The sequence below is a fragment of the Lithobates pipiens genome, unplaced genomic scaffold, assembly GCF_037356315.1.
Source record: "Lithobates pipiens isolate NorthernLeopardFrog02 unplaced genomic scaffold, aLitPip1_a1.2 Scaffold_30, whole genome shotgun sequence".
Taxonomy (NCBI): domain Eukaryota; kingdom Metazoa; phylum Chordata; class Amphibia; order Anura; family Ranidae; genus Lithobates; species Lithobates pipiens.
Genome location: NW_027507791.1, coordinates 50,750,286 through 50,773,022, shown reverse-complemented (window position 1 = coordinate 50,773,022; position 22,737 = coordinate 50,750,286). Strand labels below are relative to the sequence as shown.

General features: G+C 41.0%; 1 protein-coding gene and 1 pseudogene across 1 annotated transcript in view; one reads left to right on the top strand and one right to left on the bottom strand.

The window, feature by feature from the left end:
* Nucleotides 1-22,737, top strand: part of LOC143942203 (uncharacterized) — a 91,254-nt gene extending 68,517 nt beyond the window's left edge. The window contains exons 9-13 of the mRNA XM_077463456.1: nt 1,389-1,541; nt 17,011-17,076; nt 18,067-18,132; nt 20,580-20,605; nt 22,498-22,737. Of these exons, the coding sequence (XP_077319582.1) occupies nt 1,389-1,541; nt 17,011-17,076; nt 18,067-18,132; nt 20,580-20,605; nt 22,498-22,737 (551 nt within the window). The remainder of the gene's footprint in view (nt 1-1,388; nt 1,542-17,010; nt 17,077-18,066; nt 18,133-20,579; nt 20,606-22,497) is intronic.
* On the bottom strand, nt 4,740-4,849 carry LOC143950437 (U2 spliceosomal RNA; annotated as a pseudogene).

The window sequence follows — 22,737 nt, the reverse complement described above, 5'->3', positions numbered from 1 at the left end:
TACGCATGCTCAGAAACGAAAGAGTACATACAAAACTATTCAACATGTTACGTCACTTCTGACGTTGTATTCTGTCAAATGAAAATTCTCATATTGTTAGTAACCTCTTCACTTTCAACATGAGACCAGCATGCCACAAAAATTGGACGTTCTGTCATCCGAAAATCAAAGCGTGTGTACGAAGCTTTAGTCTGTTACAAAGCAGCAAGGTGCTGCTCGTGAGTAAGCTATGAGAGAGCTTGACTCAAAGCCCTTGTACACACGGTCGGAGATTCTGATGGAATGTTTCCTATCGGACCGTTTTGTCGGATATTCCGACTGTGTGTGGTCTGCATCGGACTGTTTCCGTCGTAATATCCGACGGACCAACTTTTCCAACTTGCCGGTAAACTTTTCTGACAAAATGCTCCGATCGGACATACTCCGATCATGTGTAGCCTACTCCGACGGACAAAGTGCCACGCATGCTCAGATCAAATTCCTAGACCAAAGCTATTGGCTACTAGCCTGAACGTAGTCCCGCCGTAACTAAATAACGTAACCACGTTCTGAACAATCAGATTTTCCGACAACTGAGTCCGACCGTGTGTATGCAACATCACTTCCGGACCTCTTCCGGAATTAATCCGTCGGAATTAATCCAACAGATTTGGTTGCCAGAATCTCCGACCGTGTGTACGGGGGCTAAGGAAGTCTTTTGGTCTGAGGAGCAGGCCTAAGGCCTCCACTTGAGGCCTGAAGCAGCCATGTAGCAAGAGAGTAAGCCAGGAGGCTGGAGAATTTGGATTGTGCAAGTTACAGTAATGGTGGAACCCACTGCGTGGGCTGCTGATGGCTTTCGTGAACTTTTCTGTTCTTTTAAATAAAAGTGGGCTACCATGCTCTTAAAAATACAGTTTTGGACTGGCACACTCATTGGAAATGCACCCACTGCTTGAGTCTGATCACCCCAATCTTACACTACATTAAAACATGTGGTGGCTACTATTTGTGTGTTTAAAGGTTGAACTGTGGCATTGACCCATCCCAATGATATCCACTCTCAAACTACTGGCTCTTAGATGTTGTCCCATGTAAAATCTCTATGAAGGATGAGGGTACAGCCATACCATTGCTTTGTAAATTATAACCATAGTTTATAATCATAGTTTATTAGCTTGAAAATTCAAAATCAATGACAATGGGCAAAGTGCAATGACCTGTAAAAGTTAACCGGATGTCACGTTATGTTTTTAATTGTGTTTCTGATTTCCGAGTTTATTGCTGATTGGTTGCTGTGAGATTTGTATTTTCCCTATGATTTGTGCTCTTTCCATTTCCTTTTAAAATACATCTAGGAATTGTCCAGTGGCCTGTGATCACTGAGTTTTGCTTTCTCTGAAATATAGGGACAAGTTCTGATAATGTTACATTGATCATCATTCTCGCCATCGTCCTCATCACCATCATAGTGATCATAGTGATCATCATTGTTGTTATTATGTCCAGACGCAAACCATCACCAACGTCTACAAAAGCAACAATGGACCCTCCAGATGCAGGTACAGTACCTGACCATTCCTGACTGTAAAATGTATTGGCAACAAAGACCAACAAACCCGTACAATACACCATACAACTGCCTGAACGTCTTATTCTATGTAGAGTGCCCCATTCAAGCCTGGGCCAAGGGGTAGGCAGAAGAGATGTCCGCCTTTAGCACTTCAGTAGGAGGGAGGTACAAAAATGGCAACCAATGCTGCTGAAGTAGATCACAGCACATGGGAAGGGGAGCACTTTGGTCTCTTTGCCTTGTCTACTAGAGGACCTTGTCCCAGCACTGACCCCATGATCTCCAGATAATGATATGTTGTGGCATGTAACCAGTTTCCTCTTCACTCACTGCCTTCAATCTTTCATGGTCAAACCTTGTAGACACAAGTAACATCTCTGTCTTACCCCAGTCCCCCACATTCACTGTTCTTCATGGTCTCAGTCTGTACACTGTGCTATACGTTCCTTATTTTACACTGTTTCCGTCGTAATATCCGACGGACCAACTTTTCCAACTTGCCGGTAAACTTTTCTGACAAAATGCTCCGATCGGACATACTCCGATCATGTGTAGCCTACTCCGACGGACAAAGTGCCACGCATGCTCAGATCAAATTCCTAGACCAAAGCTATTGGCTACTAGCCTGAACGTAGTCCCGCCGTAACTAAATAACGTAACCACGTTCTGAACAATCAGATTTTCCGACAACTGAGTCCGACCGTGTGTATGCAACATCACTTCCGGACCTCTTCCGGAATTAATCCGTCGGAATTAATCCAACAGATTTGGTTGCCAGAATCTCCGACCGTGTGTACGGGGGCTAAGGAAGTCTTTTGGTCTGAGGAGCAGGCCTAAGGCCTCCACTTGAGGCCTGAAGCAGCCATGTAGCAAGAGAGTAAGCCAGGAGGCTGGAGAATTTGGATTGTGCAAGTTACAGTAATGGTGGAACCCACTGCGTGGGCTGCTGATGGCTTTCGTGAACTTTTCTGTTCTTTTAAATAAAAGTGGGCTACCATGCTCTTAAAAATACAGTTTTGGACTGGCACACTCATTGGAAATGCACCCACTGCTTGAGTCTGATCACCCCAATCTTACACTACATTAAAACATGTGGTGGCTACTATTTGTGTGTTTAAAGGTTGAACTGTGGCATTGACCCATCCCAATGATATCCACTCTCAAACTACTGGCTCTTAGATGTTGTCCCATGTAAAATCTCTATGAAGGATGAGGGTACAGCCATACCATTGCTTTGTAAATTATAACCATAGTTTATTAGCTTGAAAATTCAAAATCAATGACAATGGGCAAAGTGCAATGACCTGTAAAAGTTAACCGGATGTCACGTTATGTTTTTAATTGTGTTTCTGATTTCCGAGTTTATTGCTGATTGGTTGCTGTGAGATTTGTATTTTCCCTATGATTTGTGCTCTTTCCATTTCCTTTTAAAATACATCTAGGAATTGTCCAGTGGCCTGTGATCACTGAGTTTTGCTTTCTCTGAAATATAGGGACAAGTTCTGATAATGTTACATTGATCATCATTCTCGCCATCGTCCTCATCACCATCATAGTGATCATAGTGATCATCATTGTTGTTATTATGTCCAGACGCAAACCATCACCAACGTCTACAAAAGCAACAATGGACCCTCCAGATGCAGGTACAGTACCTGACCATTCCTGACTGTAAAATGTATTGGCAACAAAGACCAACAAACCCGTACAATACACCATACAACTGCCTGAACGTCTTATTCTATGTAGAGTGCCCCATTCAAGCCTGGGCCAAGGGGTAGGCAGAAGAGATGTCCGCCTTTAGCACTTCAGTAGGAGGGAGGTACAAAAATGGCAACCAATGCTGCTGAAGTAGATCACAGCACATGGGAAGGGGAGCACTTTGGTCTCTTTGCCTTGTCTACTAGAGGACCTTGTCCCAGCACTGACCCCATGATCTCCAGATAATGATATGTTGTGGCATGTAACCAGTTTCCTCTTCACTCACTGCCTTCAATCTTTCATGGTCAAACCTTGTAGACACAAGTAACATCTCTGTCTTACCCCAGTCCCCCACATTCACTGTTCTTCATGGTCTCAGTCTGTACACTGTGCTATACGTTCCTTATTTTACACTATCTCTTGCACATTTGTATGCTGTTTTTTTTCTTTTTTTAAACCCATGGTGTGTGAAACACACTGAAAAATCTCACCCGGTGCCAAAAAATGTGCACACACATAAAGAGGTGACACAAAAACGTGCAACGGGTGTACACAAGCCCTCTAAAATCAGAGGGCCTTGCCCTGAATCCCCCAGGGCGTTAGGCTCCTGATGGGGACAAGGGTACTTACACTTTGGTCCATCTGGCTGAAACCAGGCGGACCCCTTTCTCTGGAGGGTGTCGGCCAAAACAGACCCAGACAAGTACTAGGTGGGGCTACCCTGAAGGGAGACCCCATGAGAGAGGGCAAACTAAGCCAGGAGACCATGTCCACCCCCTTCCAAGACTTTCAGGGCAGGCCTGAGGACCTACATCCTACCAGTCACACAGTGCAACAAACCGTGTGCAAACACAAAAATACAAGAAGAGACACACAAAGAAATAAATAAAATAAAGTGGGGGATGAAGGAAGTGGAGAGGAGAGTGAAAAGTGGGCATTGTGTAATACAAAGGCCAGGCCCTCCGCCCAGGAATAAAAAATTCCTCTGGTCCAGGAGGCAGGTGCTAAAAAAGCGTGTATATGGTGCAGTGACCGTGGTGCCATAAATCAAAGGGACCCTCACTCACAGTGATTATACGGCACCCCTGGACTGCCACTTCAGGGGCACATACACCATAGGCTTTCAGTTCCCAATCCGACCCCCCGACTGAATCAGTGCAGCCCTCTGTCACTGCCAGATACAGAGCCCTTCAATTTTTTCTCAGGGAGAGCTGCCCTCAGCAATAACAGCCTCCACCAGTACTAACCCTTCCAGGCCGCCATCATCATTTGCAAGGCGACGCCAGCTCCTCCACCGGACGCTGACAGGAACGGCACCCACACCAACAACATCCAGAAGGCCAGAAAAAGACCCGTCCTAAGGCCAGACCCGATGCAGCACCCATCCGCACCCTTCCGGACTGTTCAGACTCGACCCCGCTGACTTCTCAAAGGGCACCCAGACACCCTTCACTACCGAAACCGCCCTTCCAGGTGCAATGACACCATTGTATTTGCATCTGCCCTCCCCACACTTGGGAGTAGCATAGCGCCTCCTCTGGCAACTGATAAGAACAGATACTACACTTGATCTTAGCCAAAAGGCCGAGAAGCGTGTATGATGTGCTGTACTTCCCCTAGTCCACACTTTACGAGTGTATATTCTGTGCTGTACTTCCCCTAGTCCACACTTTACAAGTATAGGAATGGTGTTAGGGAGAGGGTGTATGGGGTTGCCAACATCCTAATTAAACATGGAAGAATGTGCATAAAATACAGATATGATAACCCCCTTGGACTTTTCAGACAGAGCGTATAGTGTAGGTACATTTGTCTCCAGGACTATGTGTGCCCTTTTTCCAATGCTTTGTATTCAATAAAAGTGGAGTCACTGCCTTTCAAAGAAATTTACCTACACTATACTCTCTGCCTGAAAACTCCAAGGGGGTTATCATTTCTACATTTGACGCATATTCTTCCACACTTTCCAAGAAAGTATGCTGTGCTGTAAATTTTCTTATTCCACACCTTCTATATACAGTGCCTTAAAAAAAAGTATTCACACCCCTTGAAATTTTCCACATGTTGTCATGTTACAACCAAAAACATAAATGTATTTAATTGGGATTTTATGTGATAAACCAACACAAAGTGGCTCATAATTGTGAAGTGGAAGGTAAAGAAGATAAATGGTTTGCAAAATGTTTTACAAATAAATATGTGAAAAGTGTGGGGTGCATTTGTATTCAGCCCCCTTTACTCTGATACCCCTAACTAAAATCTAGTGGAACCAAGTGCCTTTAAAAGTTACCTAATTAGTAAATAGAGTCTACCTGTGTATAATTTAATCTCAGTATAAATACAGCTGTTCTGTGAAGCCCTTGGGGGTTTGTTAGAGAAACCTAGTGAACAAACATCATCATGAAGGCCAAGGAACACACCAGACAGGTCAGGGATAATTTTGTGGAGAAGTTTACAGCAGGGTTAGGTTATAAAAAAAATATCCCAAGCTTTGAACATCTCACGGAGCTCTGTTCAATCCAAAAATGGAAAGAGTATGGGCACAACTGCAAACCTACAAAGACATGGCCGCCACCTAAACTGACTGGCCGGGTAAGGAGAGCCTTCAGAGAAGAGCCAAGAGGCCCATGTTAACTCTGGAGGAGCTTCAGAGATCCACAGCTCAGGGAGGAGAATCTGTCCACAGGACAACTATTAGTCGTGCTCTCCATAAATCTGGCTTTTATAGAAGAGTGACAAGAAGAAAGCCATTTTTGAAAGAAAGCCATAATGCCATAAGCCATAATGTCTTGTTTGCAGTTTGTGTTTGTGAGAAGCCATGTGGGGGACACAGCAAACATGTGGAAGAAGGTGGTCTGGTCAGATGAGGCCAAAATTGAACTTTTTGGCCTAAAAGCAATGCACTATGTATGGTGGAAGACTAACACTGCACATCACCCTGAACACACCATCCCCACCGTGAAACATGGTGGTGGCAGCATCATGTTGTGGGGATGCTTTTCTGCAGCAAGGACAGGGAAGCTGGTCAGAGTTGATGGGAAGATGGATGGAGCCAAATACAGGGCAATCTTAGAAGAAAACCTGTTATGCCGCGTACACATGGTCGGAATTTCCAACAGAAAAAACCAACGGAAACTGACTGGAAACTGACTGCATGGTGTGAACTAAAGCCATTGGAATACATGGAAAACACTGTGCATGCATTTTTAGTTCAGGAAAAAAGCACATGGAACTGCATGGAACTGCATCTGGTGTGAACTGGCCCTAAGAAATGACTAGGTAGGACTGACAACACTGCTTGGGATTTCAGTGCAGAAGAATTTCTGTGTTGTCAGTTCATGCGGGAAGTTAAAAGCTCACTGGCAGATTACCAGGTTTCTTTCTGTGCTTCAAGTGCAGAACTTACAACTAGACATGTGTGGTTTGTTTCATTGCAAATCGAAATTCAGACACATTTTTCTTTATTACAATAGTAACAAATTTAATGGAAATACAGTGCCTTGCAAAAGTATTCATCCCCCTTAGCTTTTTACCTATTTTGTTACATTACAGCCTTTAGTTCAATGTTTTTTTTGTTTTGTTTTTTATCTGAATTATATGTGGTGGATCAGAAAAAAATAGTCTAAGTTGGTGAAGTAAAATTAGAAAAATATATACATAAAACTATTTTTCAGAAAGTCTTTACCCTCAAAAAGCTCTGGTGCAACCAATTACCTTCAGAAGTCACATAATTAGTGAAATGATGTCCACCTGTGTGCAATCTAAGGGTCACATGATCTGTCATTACATATACACACCTTTTTGAAAGGCCCCAGAGGCTGCAACACCTAAGCGAGAGGCACCACTAACCAAACACTGCCATGAAGACCAAGGAACTCTCCAAACAAGTAAGGGACAATGTTGTTGAGAAGTACAAGTCAGGGTTAGGTCATAAAAAAATATCCAAATCTTTGATGATCCCTAGGAGCACCATCACATCTATCATAACCAAATGGAAAGAACATGGCACAACAGCAAACCTGCCAAGAGACGGCCGCACACCAAAACTCAGGGACCGGGCAAGGAGGGCATTAATCAGAGAGGAGCACAGAGACCTAAGGTAACCCTGGAGGAGCTGCAGAGTTCCATAGCAGAGACTGGAGTATCTGTACATAGGACGACAATAAGCCGTACGCTCCATAGAGTTGGGCTTTATGGCGGAGTGGCCAGAAAAAAAGCCATTTATGCAAAAAACAAAATGGAACCTTTTGAGTTTGCGAAAGGGCACGTGGGAGACTCTCAAAATGTATGGAGGAAGGTGCTCTGGTCTGATGAGACTAAAATTTAACATTTTGGCCATCAAAGAAAACGCTATGTCTGGTGCAAACCCAACACATCACATCACCCAAAGAACACCATCCCCACTGTGAAACATGATAGTTTGGACTGGGAGACTGGTCAGAGTTGAGGGAAAGATGGATGGTGCTAAATACAGGGATATTCTTGAGCAAAACCTGTACCATTCTGTGTGTGATTTGAGGCTAGGACGGAGGTTCACCTTCCAGCAGGACAATGACCCCAAACACACTGCTAAAGCAACACTTGAGTGGTTTAAGGGGAAACATGTAAATGTGTTGGAATGGCCTAGTCAAAGCCCAGACCTCAATCCAATAGAAAATCTGTGGTCAGACTTAAAGATTGCTGTTCACAAGCGCAAACCATCCACCTTGAAGGAGCTGGAGCAGTTTTGCAAGGAGGAATGGAAAAAAATCCCAGTGGTGAGATGTGGCAAGACTCATAGAGACTTATCCAAAGCAACTTGGAGCTGTGATAGCCGCAAAAGATGTCTCTACAAATTATTGCTTTTATGGGGGGGTGAATAGTTATGCACATTGACTTTTTCTGTTATTTTGTCCTATTTGTTGTTTGCTTTACAGTTAAAAAAAAAAAATCTTCAAAGTTGTGGGCGTGTTCTGTAAGTTATATGATGCAAATCCTCAAACAATCCATATTAATTCCAGGTTGTGAGGCAACAAAACATGAAAAATGCCAAGGGAGTGAATACTTTTGCAAGGCACTGTAGCAATACAAAAATTTGGATGAAATTTGAATTGGTTTTTGAATCGAATTCTAATCTTTTTCAAATCAAATTCGATTTTGAACTTCCAAAGAGAATAAAATAATATGGAACAGAAAAGAATAGAATAGAATAAAGAAGAATAGAATAGAAAATAAAAGAATAGAATAGAATATAGTAGAGCGCTCACGGCTAGTGGGGCAGCAGCGTCATGACGTAGGACGCGGGTTCCGGGGGAGGAAGCAGTGAGAAGCCGGCCGGAGCGAGAGGACGGCGTGCTGTGCGAGGGACAGCTGGAGTAGTGAGAGGCTCCAGCTGGAGGAAACATCCATCCCGGTGTCATCTTAGACGCCACCGCTCCGGAGACCGGCCCCCCCTCCCTCGCTGGAAGCCACACGGGAAACAGGCTAAATGAAGATGCAAACCAGGCTCCCTGTGTCCCAGCTGTCTTTTTTCTCTCCCCCCCTCGCCGCTCGGGACGCCGCTAGCATATAGCGGTGAGAAGGGCTCTTAACCACCGTAACCCTAAAACGAAGGAGAGGACTGAAAACAGATGGCAACGTGGATCAGATAAGCAATGATGATTTTGGGATTGTGTAGTTTTGATCTTGCAGTTGCGCTGAAGGTTTTTTAAAAAAAAAAAGTGCTTGAACGGTCATTGCTAGAGTTGCTGGGTCAGGGGAGTGAATGAGCATTCCAAAAATAGCGGTGCGATTATGCAAAACCTAAATGCTGATCTGTGGAAAGTTGCAATGGTAATGACATCTCACTTGAGGCTTTAACTGAAAACCTAGCCTGGTTGGGCAACACAGTGGGGGACTATACTAAATATTTGGTGTGCAAACTCTTCTCAGACCCCAAAAGAATAAGGCACGGCGGCTGTGGGGGATATCTAATTTAATGTTTTTTTTGGTCTGTTTGTTTTTTTTTCTCTCTCTCTCTTTTTCCTCAATATCTGATGATCTGATACGAGGTGGACATAAGGTGGTAAAAACGGGCTTGGGGACTCCGCTGGTGTGTGTCTCCCTCTGTGCTCTCTTCTGGTCCTATCGGCCCGGACTAAAAAGCAAACTATCCTGTATGTTTATTTAAATAAGTGCGGCAGAGTTCTATATCCTAATTGGGCAGTCTTGAAAGTCCCCCCCTTAAAACCTAGGAGTGTAGGGGAGGGTGGAAGGCTCTATTTAAGGAGGACACAACGTGGTGGGGGTCCCGTCTCACGTATTGTGAGATAATTTAAAAATTTGTAATCCTAGTGCAATAAAATGAATAAATCCTCCAAACAGAATGGACGAAGAGGGGGCCTTAAAACCCCAAAAAACACAACGGACAGCACAATTAAGCAATATTTGACCCCAGGGGGAAGCCCAAAAGGGGAGGGGGCGGAAGAAATACCCCCGAACACAGGAAAAAAGAAGGGTCAAGATAAAAAACAGGAGAAAAGTAGGGAACACTCAAGGGATGATCTCACAACTGAAAATGAAATGGAGTCGAGTAGAGATGGTGAGCACCAGGGAGTAGACCTGCCTCTAACTCAACAAGTTCTGAGAGAAATGCTATCTAATCTTGAAGTCGCAATTAAATCAGAAATTGCTTTATTGCGAGGAGATTTGGGCCACCTATTAAACAGAGTGGAAGAAGTGGAGTCTAATATGGATAAGCAAGCCCTAGAAATAGAAAGAGTAAAAGATCATATTAAATTAATTAACCAGAATCAGAGGAAAATCTTGTATCAATTAGAGGATCAAGAAAATAGAAATCGCAGACAAAATTTAAGGATACGTGCAGTTCCTGAAAGCAAGCAAGAAGACCTGAGAGAGATTGTTAAAAACATATTTAATCCACTCCTGGGCAGAGGAGAGGATGGATTCCCCAAAATTGAAAGGGTCCATCGTGTAGGTAGATTAAGGAACGGAGGATCAAACAAGCCTCGGGACATTATCGTAAAATTCAGATTCTGTGAAGATAAAGATGAGATATGGTCAAAATTAAAGGGGAGAGAGATTTTAAACTATGCAGGAGCAGATCTACAAGTTTTCCCTGACTTAGCCGCAGAGACTTTGACTAGAAAGCGGCTGTTGAAACCGTTGTTAGAGCTGATGAAAATGCAGAACATTCGTTATAGTTGGGGGTTCCCGGCCTGTCTTATAGGATTCAAGGATGGCAAGACAGCTAGGCTGCGTTTTCCCGATGAGTTGCTAGATTTCTGTGAGAGTTTGGGTATCCAGGCACCGGCTTTGCCAGGCTGGATAGAAGGGGACCCGGGGGTGTCGGGGGGAAGAGGGGGGTGGCTGGGAGGAGGGGAGAGAAGTACGTGAAAGTATGTCTAAGTATCTGTGTGGAGGGGGGGGCCGGTCTGACCACCCCACCCCACCCCCTTGGAAATTCCTTGGGGGGGGGAAGAGGGGGTGGGAAGGCCGAAAACTGTTCTGTACCCTAGAATCTATAGGACTTATCGAGGGTCGGGATTACCGGATCACTCGGTGGGCCAAGGGCCAGATCTAGGCCGGGGGATGGGGGGTGGGGGGATGGAGTGGGAGGAGGTGGGGGGAGGGGTGGGTGGAGGGGAGAGGTGGGGGGGGAGGGAGGGGGGGGGTTAGGGGGTAGGGAAAGGGAGAAACAGGGGGGGGGGAGGGAAGGAAAACCTATGGTAGAGGAGGTAAGAAAGATATTTTTATTAGGTAATCTAGAGTTTTAATAACGCAAGCCATAAACTTTATGTCATATAATGTCAAAGGGTTAAATTCGCCTAGTAAGAGGCATAAGATATTGAAGGAATTGAGGTTTTATAAAGCAGAGGTAATTTTTTTACAGGAAACCCATTTTTCTCATAAGGCTAATATTAAGTTATATTCAAGGGAGTTTCCCGTGTGGTACTACGGCGATGCGATAACAAGTAGAGGAAGGGGAGTAGCTATTGGTTTCTCAAAGAAGATACAGTTTAACTTAGAAGATAGAATGGTGGACCCGGAGGGAAGGTATCTAATTCTGAGAGGGAAATTAAGAGATACGGAATGCACACTGATTAATATTTATGCCCCTAACAGGGATCCTACAAAATACTTAGAGGGCCTCTTGGGGAAACTAAGAGATTTTGGGAAAGGACCAGTAATCTTGATGGGGGACCTGAATTTTTGTGTTGATCCGGGATTGGATAGTACGTCCAGGGCACAGGGGACTAGTAAGGTGCAATTAAAAAGAATAAAACAAAAACTTCATAATTCTCAATTAGTAGACGTTTGGAGAATACAGCATCCAAATGAGAAAGATTTCACGTTCTACTCCCCTGTGCACAGGACGTATTCCCGGATTGACTATATCCTTGTAGACCATAGAATTCTGGAAATGGTGGTAGAGACCTCAATTGGGGTGGTCTCACTCTCCGACCATGCCCCCGTTAAGATGAAGTTGCAACTAAGGGGAGGAGAGCGCAAGCCCTTCACTTGGAGGCTAAATGAAGGTTTGATTCAGGATGCAGAAGGAGAGGAGAAGATTAGCAAAGAATTGGAACAATATTTTTCGATTAATAATACTGGACATATTTCAAGTCAGAATTTATGGGAGGCCCACAAAGCCTACATTAGGGGGATCCTGATATCAATGGGGGCTAGAAGGAAAAAGGAGAGATCGGAAAAAATTAAAACATTGATAGAAGAAATATTTAGAATAGAGCAGCAACATAAAAAATACCCGAACCAGGATAAGGAAATTTTTCAAAAATTAGTAACCAAACGGGAGGAATTAAGAACTTTGATGGAACAGGAAACTCAAAAAACGTTTAATCAATTAGCTAGGGATAGGTACTATGGGGATAACAAACCCACTAAATATTTAGCAAAAAGATTACAGAGGGCTAAATCCAGGAACTATATAGGAAAAATTCAGTCAAGTAAAGGGGATATGGTCTATGGAACAAGCGAGATCGCGGAAATATTTAGGGGGTACTATGAAAAGTTATATGCAGTTGACCAGCCTATAGGACTCAAGGTTGAAGAAAAGGAACTAAAAATAGAGGAATATTTGGAAAGAGCCCGATTGACAAAAATTTCAGGAATAGAAATGGAAATCTTAGAAAAACCCATCTCAGAGGAGGAATTAAATAAGGCTCTGATGGACTCAGCATCTGGTAAAAGTCCAGGACCAGACGGGTTCCCTGTATTCTATTTTAAGAAATTCAGGGGGTTGCTAATCCCCCACTTATGTAACTACCTGAATAATCTAGGGACCGAGTATGAGCTGAGTGAAGAGGCGAGGACTGCTTCTATAACGGTTCTACGGAAGGAAGGGAAAGAAGAGACTGTGTGCTCTAATTTCAGGCCTATTTCGTTATTGAATGCCGATACAAAGCTGTTTGCAAAAATTTTGGCCAGTAGAATGAAGATTTTAATGAAGTCATTAGTCCATCCAGACCAAGTGGGTTTTGTATCCGGAAGGGAGGGGAGGGATAACGGAGTGAGAACATTGCTCCTTATGTCCAGGAGTGAGGGGGGAGGGGCCCCGAGTCTACTCCTGTCGATAGATGCCCAGAAGGCCTTCGACAGGGTAGACTGGGGGTTCATGTTTAGAACCCTGGAGAGGATGGGCGTGGGACCTAAAATGATCCAAAGGATTAAGACCCTTTATTATCACCCAATTTCCAGGATTAAGATCAACGGTACGCTTTCTTTACCTTTTGAGATGAAAAATGGCACAAGGCAGGGGTGTCCTCTCTCACCCCTGCTGTTTGTGCTATCCCTAGAACCTCTTCTTGCCTCGATTCGCAATGATCTACAGATCAAAGGAATCTTAATAGGACAAGAAGAGCATAAATTGGCTGCGTTTGCTGACGATGTGCTATTCTACATTAGGGAGCCAAGTAGTACGATGCCTAAACTAATGGAAGCTCTAGCATATTATGGCCAACTTTCGAATTTTAAAATTAATATTGCCAAATCAGAGGTACTTAATATCAATACGGGCGAACTCGAAAAAAGGGGGCTTCAAAAAAGATTCTGTTTTCCCTGGCGAAAGGCGATAAATTACTTGGGAATAAAACTTACAATCCCATTAGAGAATTTATTTAAATTAAATTTTGTTCCATTACTAGATGAAATTAAAAAAGAATGTAATAGGTTGGTTAATAGACCCCTGACTTGGTTAGGACGTATTACTAGTCTAAAGATGTTTATTGTCCCTAAGATTCTTTATAAAATCCAAATGATCCCCATAGAGATACCGAAGTTTTTTTTTTCGAAGATCAAAACCCTGTTAGGGGGATTCATTTGGAACAAAAAAAAGCCTAGAGTCTCCTTCAATATCCTGAAGCGAAGTAAACTTAAAGGGGGACTTGCGGTACCAGATATACAACAGTATTATAATGCTATCGTACTGTCGAGATTAATAGAGTGGGTAAAAGGTAATAATGAAGAAAAAAGATGGGTTAACATAGAGAATGAGTTGAGTAAAACACAGTTAAATAAAATAGTTTGGAATCCGCCTAAATACAGGACATTGGATATTGGCACTAGTATACTGACACAAAACACACTTAGGGTTTGGGATAGGGTCTATAAGCATTTAAATAAACAATACAATTCGCCACTTTTAGAATTAAAAGAAAATGAATATTTCCCGCCAGGGTTAAAAATAAATAGCGGGAATTGGTTGAAAGAAAAGGCACAGGTGCGGGATATTATAAAAGGGGGAAAGATTTTGACACTACACGAGATGAAACACAAAGGGGACCTTGGTAAAATAGACGAGTGGAGATATCTCCAGCTGGCTCACTTTATCAGGAGCCTACCACAGCCATTAAAAACAGAGGAGGAGTGGTCACCCCTGGAGAAGCTTTGCTTGGCAGAAGACTCCAGGGGAACGATCTCTAAGCTGTATGGGCTCCTGGCTGAGGAAGGGGAGCTGGAGAGTCTACCCTATATGCAGAAATGGGAAATGGATATGGGAACACTGTGTGATAATAACACTAAGAGGAAAATTTTTAAACTTTTACATAAATCTGCAGTTGATAGCAGAACAGTAGAAATGAACTATAAACTTATTTCTAGATGGTACGCTACCCCAGATAAAATACATAAAATAGATCCAAGTAAATCAGGGGACTGTTGGAGAGGATGTGGGGAAGTAGGAACAATGGCCCATCTGTGGTGGAAATGCCCCAAAATAAAGGAATATTGGAAAAGAATATTACATCATATAAGAGAAATTACAAATATCTCAATCCCCGAGGATCCATGGGTGGTCTTATTTCATGGTACGAGGGAGGAAACGAAAAAATATCAGAATTCTTTGGTACCACATCTTTTAAATGCAGCCAAGAGACTGATACCAAAGAATTGGCAAAATGAGGAAAGCCCAGCAACATGGGAATGGATCGATACTGTGGAAGAGACTTACCGGATGACCAGGCGAAGGGAAAGCCAGGAGGATAGGGGACAGACAGGAGTAGAGCTATGGCATGAGTGGAAAAAATTCAAAAAATCATGGAGCTACGCGGAACATGTTAGATTCTGAGAAGGTTGGAACTTCTACGCATAGGTGGTGGGAGAGGGTGGGTGGGGGGAGAGGGGGGGGTGGGATGTAAGGGAGTGAAGAAGGGGAGAAACGGTAGGGTTGAATTATATAATGTTTTCCCCTTGTTTGCTTTGTTCTGTTGGTATACCTTTCCCTCCAGATAACAGTAGCTTTCCCCTTTTTTTTTGTATGTGAGGGAGGGAGGGGGGAAAAAAAAAAAAAAAAAAAAAAAGTGGAAATCTATGTTTGGGATTTCAATTAGAAAATAAAGGCTACAATGATGTGGAAATGAGGATAACGTATATGAACGTTAATCTGATTGGACCTCATGAATAATTCGCTGAAGTAGCCAAAAAAAAAAAAAAAAAAAAAAAAAAAAAAAAAAGAATAGAATATAGTAAAACAGAACAGAATAGAAAATAAAAGAATAGAAAGAAAATGGAATAGAAAAGAAAGGGATAGAATAGAAAAGAATAGAGTAAAACAGAAAAAACTATAACAGAAAAAAATAGAATAGAAAGTACAGGAATAGAATAGAAGACAATAAAAAATAATAGAATAGAATAAAATAAAATATAACCATCATATGAAATTCGAGTTTCAAATAGAATACAATTGAATTAGATTAGAATAATTTAGAAAATAATAGAATAGAAAAAAAGAAAAGAATGGATTAAAATAGAATCTAACCTTCTTCCAAATTTCAAATAGAATAAATTCAAATTTGAATATAATATAATAGAATAGAAAATAAAAGAATAGAATAAAATTCAAAAATCAATAGAATAGAGGAGAACAAGATATAACCATTTATCAAAATTCAAATAGAATAAATATGAATTCAAATAAAATAGATTAGAAAAGACTAGAATAGAAAAAAAAAACAATAGAATTGAAGAATATAATCATCTTTCGAAATTTGATTTTCAAATAGCATACATTTGAACTAAGTTAGAATAGTTTAGAAAAGAATGGAATAGAAAAAAAAAGGATAGAAAGTACAGGAATAGAATAGAAGAGAATAAAAAAGAATAGAATAAAATAGAATATAACCATCATATGAAATTTGAGTTTCAAATAGAATACAATTGAATTCGATTAGAATAATTTAGAAAATAATAGAATAGAAAAAAGAAAAGAATGGTTTAAAATAGAATCTAACCTTCTTCCAAATTTCGAATAGAATAAATTCAAATTTGAACAGAATAGAATAGAAAATAAAAGAATAGAATAAAATAAAAAAATCAATAGAATAGAAGACAGCAGAATATAGAATATAACCATTTATCAAAATTCAAATCGAATAAATTTGAATTCAAATAAAATAGATTAGAAATGACTAGACTAGAAAAAACAATAGAATAGAAAAAATATAATCATCTTCCGAAATCTGAATTTCAAACAGAATAAATTTGAATAGAGTAGAATAGAATAGAATAGAAAAAAACAATCGCATAGAAAATATATAACAATATAACCATTTTACGAAAATTCGAAATAGAATAGAAAATAATATAATCGAATAGAAAAAAACAATGGAATAGAATGGAATAGAAAGAACATAACCATCTTCCAAAATTCAAATTTTGCATTAAAGATACATTTGATTCAGAATGGAATTTGATTTGAATCGATTAGAATTGTGTGAATTCGGTTGAATTGAGTTCAATTTGAATCGATTTGAATAAACAAAACAAATTTAAATTAATTTAACTAAACTAATTTATGTAAATAACGAATCGGAAACAAAATTAATATTTTCATTCTGCACATTTCTACCTACAAGGACTTTGGGAAATGTACCTTTTCACAATTTGTGAGTTGCTTTTGATTATAGATCAGGCAAGTTTCGAGCCAAACCGAGTTTGACTCAAGTTTGTGGGAAACTGTCACATGACAGCAGGTTGCTGGGCCAATCAGCTGGCGTTGTGGAATGCCCCACCCTGCACCAACATGGAGGAAAGGGGCAGGGAAACTGGTAACATAACTGAGCCAATATGGTCCCATGAGGCCATACTACCCCAATGATGTCACCAGCATCCCCACCCTTTTGTTACATGCAGCTGCGGGAAATTCCATGGCCACAGCTGATTGGGCCAGCAGCCTGCTGTATGTGACAGTATCCTTAGCTCATCCTTACCTGTGATGATTGCAGGAGTTTGATGCATTTTTTAAATTTTTGCTGTTTTTACAGAATCATCCAAAGGACTCTCTCAGGAAGGGGATGCGTATTACGCTAAAGTTAATTTCAAAAAGAAAGGTAAGCTGCAAAAGAACTTGGTTTGCCTCTGCCCATAAAATGACCCGATGCTGAGATGACCTGATATTGTCTATGAGAATCTTTGGCCATTCTTCCAGAAGAGCATTTGTGAGATTAGGCACTGATGTGGACGAGAAGTTCTGGCTTACAGTCTGTGCTCTAATTCATCCCAAAGGTGCTCTATCAGGTGAGATCAGGACTTCTTCCAACCCAAAATTGCTCATCCATGTCTTTATGGACCTTGCTTTGTACACTGGTCCAAATCATTTGGTGGAGGGGGGATTATGGTGTGGGGGGTTTTTCAGGGGTTGGGCTTGGCCTCTAAGTTCCAGTGAAGGGAACTCTTAAGGCGTCAGCATACCGAGACATTTTGGACAATTTCATGCTCCCAACTTTGTGCGAACAGTTTGAGGATGGACCCTTCCTGTTCCAACATGAATGCGCACCAGTGCTTAAATCAAAGGTCCATACAGACATGGATGAGCGAGTTTGGGGTGGAAGAACGTGATTGGCCTGCACAGATTACTAACCTCAACCCGACAGAACACCTTTGGGATAAATTAGAGCGCAGACTGTGAGCCAGGCTTTCTCTCCAAAATCAGTGCCTAACCTAACAAATGCGCTTCTGGAAGAATGGTCAAACATTCCCATAGACACACTAAACCTACTAACTAATTAACCTACTAACACACTAATCCTAAACCTTGTGGACGGCCTTCCCAGAAGAGTTGAAGCTGTTATAGCAGCAATGGGTGGCCAACTCAATATTGAACCCTACAGACTAAGACTGGGATGCCATTAAAGTTCATGTGTTTGTAAAGGCAGGCGTCTTAATACTTAATATAGTGTAATTAGTTTGGTTGAAAAAAGACTCAAGTCAATCTAGTTCAACCACTCAGTCCCAATACTTATAGTATAGTGTATGTAACTTTAAGCGATTGTCATCTGATCTGAGTATTAAATAATATTTGTTATTTTCTATTCTATCAGTACCTTCCACCAACTCCAATGCTGATGAAGACTTATGCTATGCCAACCTTAAAATCGGCCAAAAAGGTGAGTAGAAACAGCCCATCATGGGTGTCTGAATGTACAATAGGTCAATTTAATTTAATATATTATTTACAATTAAAAAAATGAATGTCCATTTTAAGTGTGGTCATTCTTTGAAAAAAAAAAAAACTGTTCCAAAACTTTGGCAATTTAAACTGAGCATATGTTGATAAATCAATATGTACCATGTTCGCATCTCTAAAGTGTTCCCTCAACATCAGCATAGAAAAACTAGATCTTACCTTTTTAGATGGACCTTATGTGATAAAATAATAAAATTATATCTTTATCAATAAATAGCACTATGGGGTTTCTGAAGGTCTTATCATTTTGAGTTACCCATACACAGGGCTTTTTTCACAGAAAATAGGTACAGGAACTCAACCACAACCCCCCAAAAACCTCTCTCACCCCCCCCCCCCCCCACACACACACCCTCCAAACCGCATCATATTGTGGGTGTGGTCAAATTTCACAGTGGGAGGGTCTTAAAAGGGCATGATACGGGGAGATCATCGAGTAGGTGTGTGGGCATCTGCACTGTACCCTGGGCACCTACATCTCCCTTGCCCCCATCTTGCACTCAGTGGGAGCCATTGGGAGACAGACTTTCACTTACAAACACAGAAGCCAGACTTCTGTGGTTACAAGCCATAGAGGTGAACAGGAAGTAGAGGGCCCAAGCCAGAGGTGGTGGAACTGAGTTCCACCAAGTTCCAGCTGAAAAAAAACTCTGCTCATATACGTAGAGAATTGATGAATGCAGTTATTTGACCTAGATTGTCAAATATCTCTAAAGGGAAAAAGCTATATGTGACCTTTATCACATAAGGTCCATCCAACAAGGTGAGATCCTTTCCACTAGAAGTGTGATCACATGAACACAAGATTGCCATCCCTGATGCATTCTTTTCAGTAGATCACAGAAGAAAGTATTACATTGTTGCCTTATGAGTTTATGTGAAATCTCCATTACTAGCTGTAAAATATTGTAATTATGAATATAGTTCAACTACCCTTTTTCCCCGAAAATAAGACCTAGCGTGATTGTCGGTGATGGCTGCAATATAAGCCCTACCCCCCAAATAAGCCCTACCCTGAAAATAAGACCTACGAAGGCTTATTTGGGGGTAGGGCTTATATTGCAGCCATCACAACAATCACGCTAGGTCTTATTTTCGGGGGGAACAGGGGAACTTTGTATCTATGTAACAGAGCCACCAAGAAGGTTAGGCTACGCAGACAAGACGGTGCCTAGGCTTTTGTGTACAAACAATGGGTTTCAAGCCCATTGTTTTACACATACTCACTTCAAAGGATCCCATGCTGGGATATGCAATGAAGTGAGTCCCACCCCGGAATCAATTCTTAACTTCCCAGCAACATTCTCCTGCTCAGAATAATCATCACTAGGATTTGCATTAAAGGGAGCCGGCTTAGACAAAGTATAGGGAAGCTGACCAACCAGGAGTCACGCTATGCCAACCAATGAGACATCAGCCTGGTTTGATATACACAGACTAGCGGGGAGGTAACGTTCTCTCTTTTCTGGGAGACCAGCCATCAGAATGGAACTTTGGTAAGAATGGGTAATTATGGGAAAGGCATGCCCTTTTAATTCGAACTAAATATGTTTGTAGATCACTGTTTTAAGGAATATACTCATGTAAATATTTTATTTCAACCTAATATTTTCTTCCTTTGTGTAAGTCTATAGATAGATATTTTTGGTTTATTAGATAGACTTTTAACAATACTCTAATAATTATTATGTTAAAGCTTTCATTTCTGGTCAAAGAACTCTCATTTAACCCACCTCATATATTTAAGATAATAAATCTTAAATATATAATTAACGGGTAATAGCATGCAATACAAACATTATTATTATATTGGACCGCGTTGAACTTGAATGAAGGTGCTTTCACTTTTCACTTTCAATTGTGTATTCAAATTGAAATTTTTTTACATTTTTTTTAAAGTATCATTTTTTAAATTTAAAATTTAAATTTAAATGTAAATTGTATGTTGATTCTCATCTACTGTAACTTTGAGGGAGCACCTTATAGAGGTGAGTGTGGCACACACTGATATATTATCATATAGCCGAATTTTGGTTTATTAAAGTGCCAGCTGCTTTTTTTTTAATACATAGATAGGAACATCATTTATAATAAACTTAGCATATGAAGAATACATTAGAGATTACATCACTGAAAACTGGATATTAAAACAGTAGATCCAGACATAGATAGTGAATTGAACACAAATCTCATTATTTCCTTTAAAAGTATAGGCCCACCCCCTCCTACCTGTCACATTAAAAAAATATGGTGGCGAGGGTTGGCTCAAGTTGACAGAAAGAAAGAGTAACAAACATCTATTAATGAAAGATACAAATATTTGCTGTATACCTTGATATTAATCAGTCTCCCTCCTTCCGTTTTTAGCGCCTTCATCTAGAGCCACTGAAAATGTAAGTCATTTAGGATTGTTCTTAATTTTAAGAATACATTTTTTATTAAACGTTTCGTTAAAAGAACCTAGAATGGGTTGGTTTGGAGTCAATATTTTTTTTTTTTATGTTTATTTATTTTGTATTTTTTTAATTTATAAAAAATCTTTATTTAACAAATTAATAATTAAAACTGGGTTTGCCCTTGATACTAGGCACAGAAAGCATTATAAAATACAGTATTGTTATCTTCGGAATGTCTCTCTCTAATTTAAACTTAGGCTTTTCTTTTTTAAATTAGAGTAGTTAGAATAGAGAGCTAAGCATGTGAAAAAGAACCTAGAGCGCCCTCTATTAAATTAAATTAAATTTAGAACATTAACCGCTTCAGCGGTTACCCCCTTCCTGACCAGAGCACTTTTTGCGATTCGGCACTGCGTCGCTTTAACTGACAATTGCACGGTCGTGCGACGTTGCATTATTTAGCTGACAATTGCACGGTCGCGCGACGTTGCACCCAAACAAAATTGACGTCAGTTTTTTCCCACAAATAGAGCTTTCTTTTGGTGGTATTTGATCACCCCTGTGGTTTTTATTTTTTGCGCTATAAACAAAAATAGAGTGTCAATTTTGAAAAAAAATCATTATTTTTCACTTTTTGTTATAATAAATATCCCCCAAAAATATATAAAAAAACATTTTTTCGCTCAGTTTAGGCCGATATGTATTCTTCTACATATTTTTGATAAAAATGGCAATAAGTGATTATTGATTGGTTTGCGCAAAAGTTATAGCGTTTATATATAAATGCAGTGATTCCTGTGTAAATGACACTGGCAGTGAAGGGGTTAACCAGTGGGTGGCAGTGTAGGGGTTAAGTGTTCCTACGGGTGTGTTACTAACTGTGGGGGGGTTGGGCTTTCATTTAGTGAACACTGATCTCTGCTCCAATCACATGGAGCAGAGATCAGCGTCACTAGTTGCTAGGCAGAATGGAGAAATGCTGTTTACAATGGCATTTCTCCATTCAGCCACCCCGTGAGACGATTGCGGGTATGCGACCGGACTCACGGGGGTCCCGACCGGCACGTGAGCGCGCCGCTGGCGGCACGCTCACGATGGCAGGGCGGCATTAAAGATTGGACGTACCTGTACGCCAATATGCCTGCCCGTGCCATTCTGCCGGCGTGCGCTGGTCGGGAACCGGTTAAAACTAAAATCAGAAAATTATGGGGTCAATCAGCAAAGGGGAGGAGCCGGGAACACTGGCAAGGGACCCCAGAATAAGTGGATAGAGGCTGCCCTGTGCTAGACCATTGCACAGAGCAGATAAGTATAATATGTTGCAAATCGTACTTTACCTTTTAAAACTAAAATCAGAAAAAAGGAAAAATAATGGCGCTTAACTATAAATTATAACTAACTCCAAGAAACGTAACAACAATTAAATGGTATGAACAACATGTGTGAGCACAACAATTGTATCACCCTGTGATAAGTGAACCAATTAATGTGTCACAGAACAAACAAAATTAAGATAAAGTTCATGAAAATGTCCAGTAATGTCTCTTCTTATTCCATCCACCACACCACAAGTGATCAGTGACTCCACTCCCTTAAGAAACGCACTCACCGACTCCCAGCACTTTTGTATCAGGCTTAAGCGCTTATCAGCCAAACAGCGGGTAGTGAACCGTTGCTCCAATCATCCATTGTGCAAATTCAAATATTCCACATGTAAAATAATAAAAAAATAAAGGTAGTGAACCGTTGCTCCAATCATCCATTGTGCAAATTCAAATATTCCACATGTAAAATAGTAAAATAATAAAGGTGCTGCAATAGTGTAAAACCGTATGAATCAATTTATTAAAACACAAAAACACTTCAACCTTTACACTCACATTTCACAGTTCAAAAGCCAGCAAATAGATATCAAAGTCACAGCAAGCCTCACTCCTGAACAGCACAAACTTTGGACTGTGGCCACGACGGCCCCGAGGTGTGCGAGCTTGGAAGCGTTGTTCTCACCCTCTCCTCGGTGCCCAGACACAGATGCCAATCTCACTACTTCCCCGTTCAGCTCCAAACACTGCACATTACTGGTGATGATTGCCACGCAGCCACGCCCCAAACGTTTCATCATACATTGA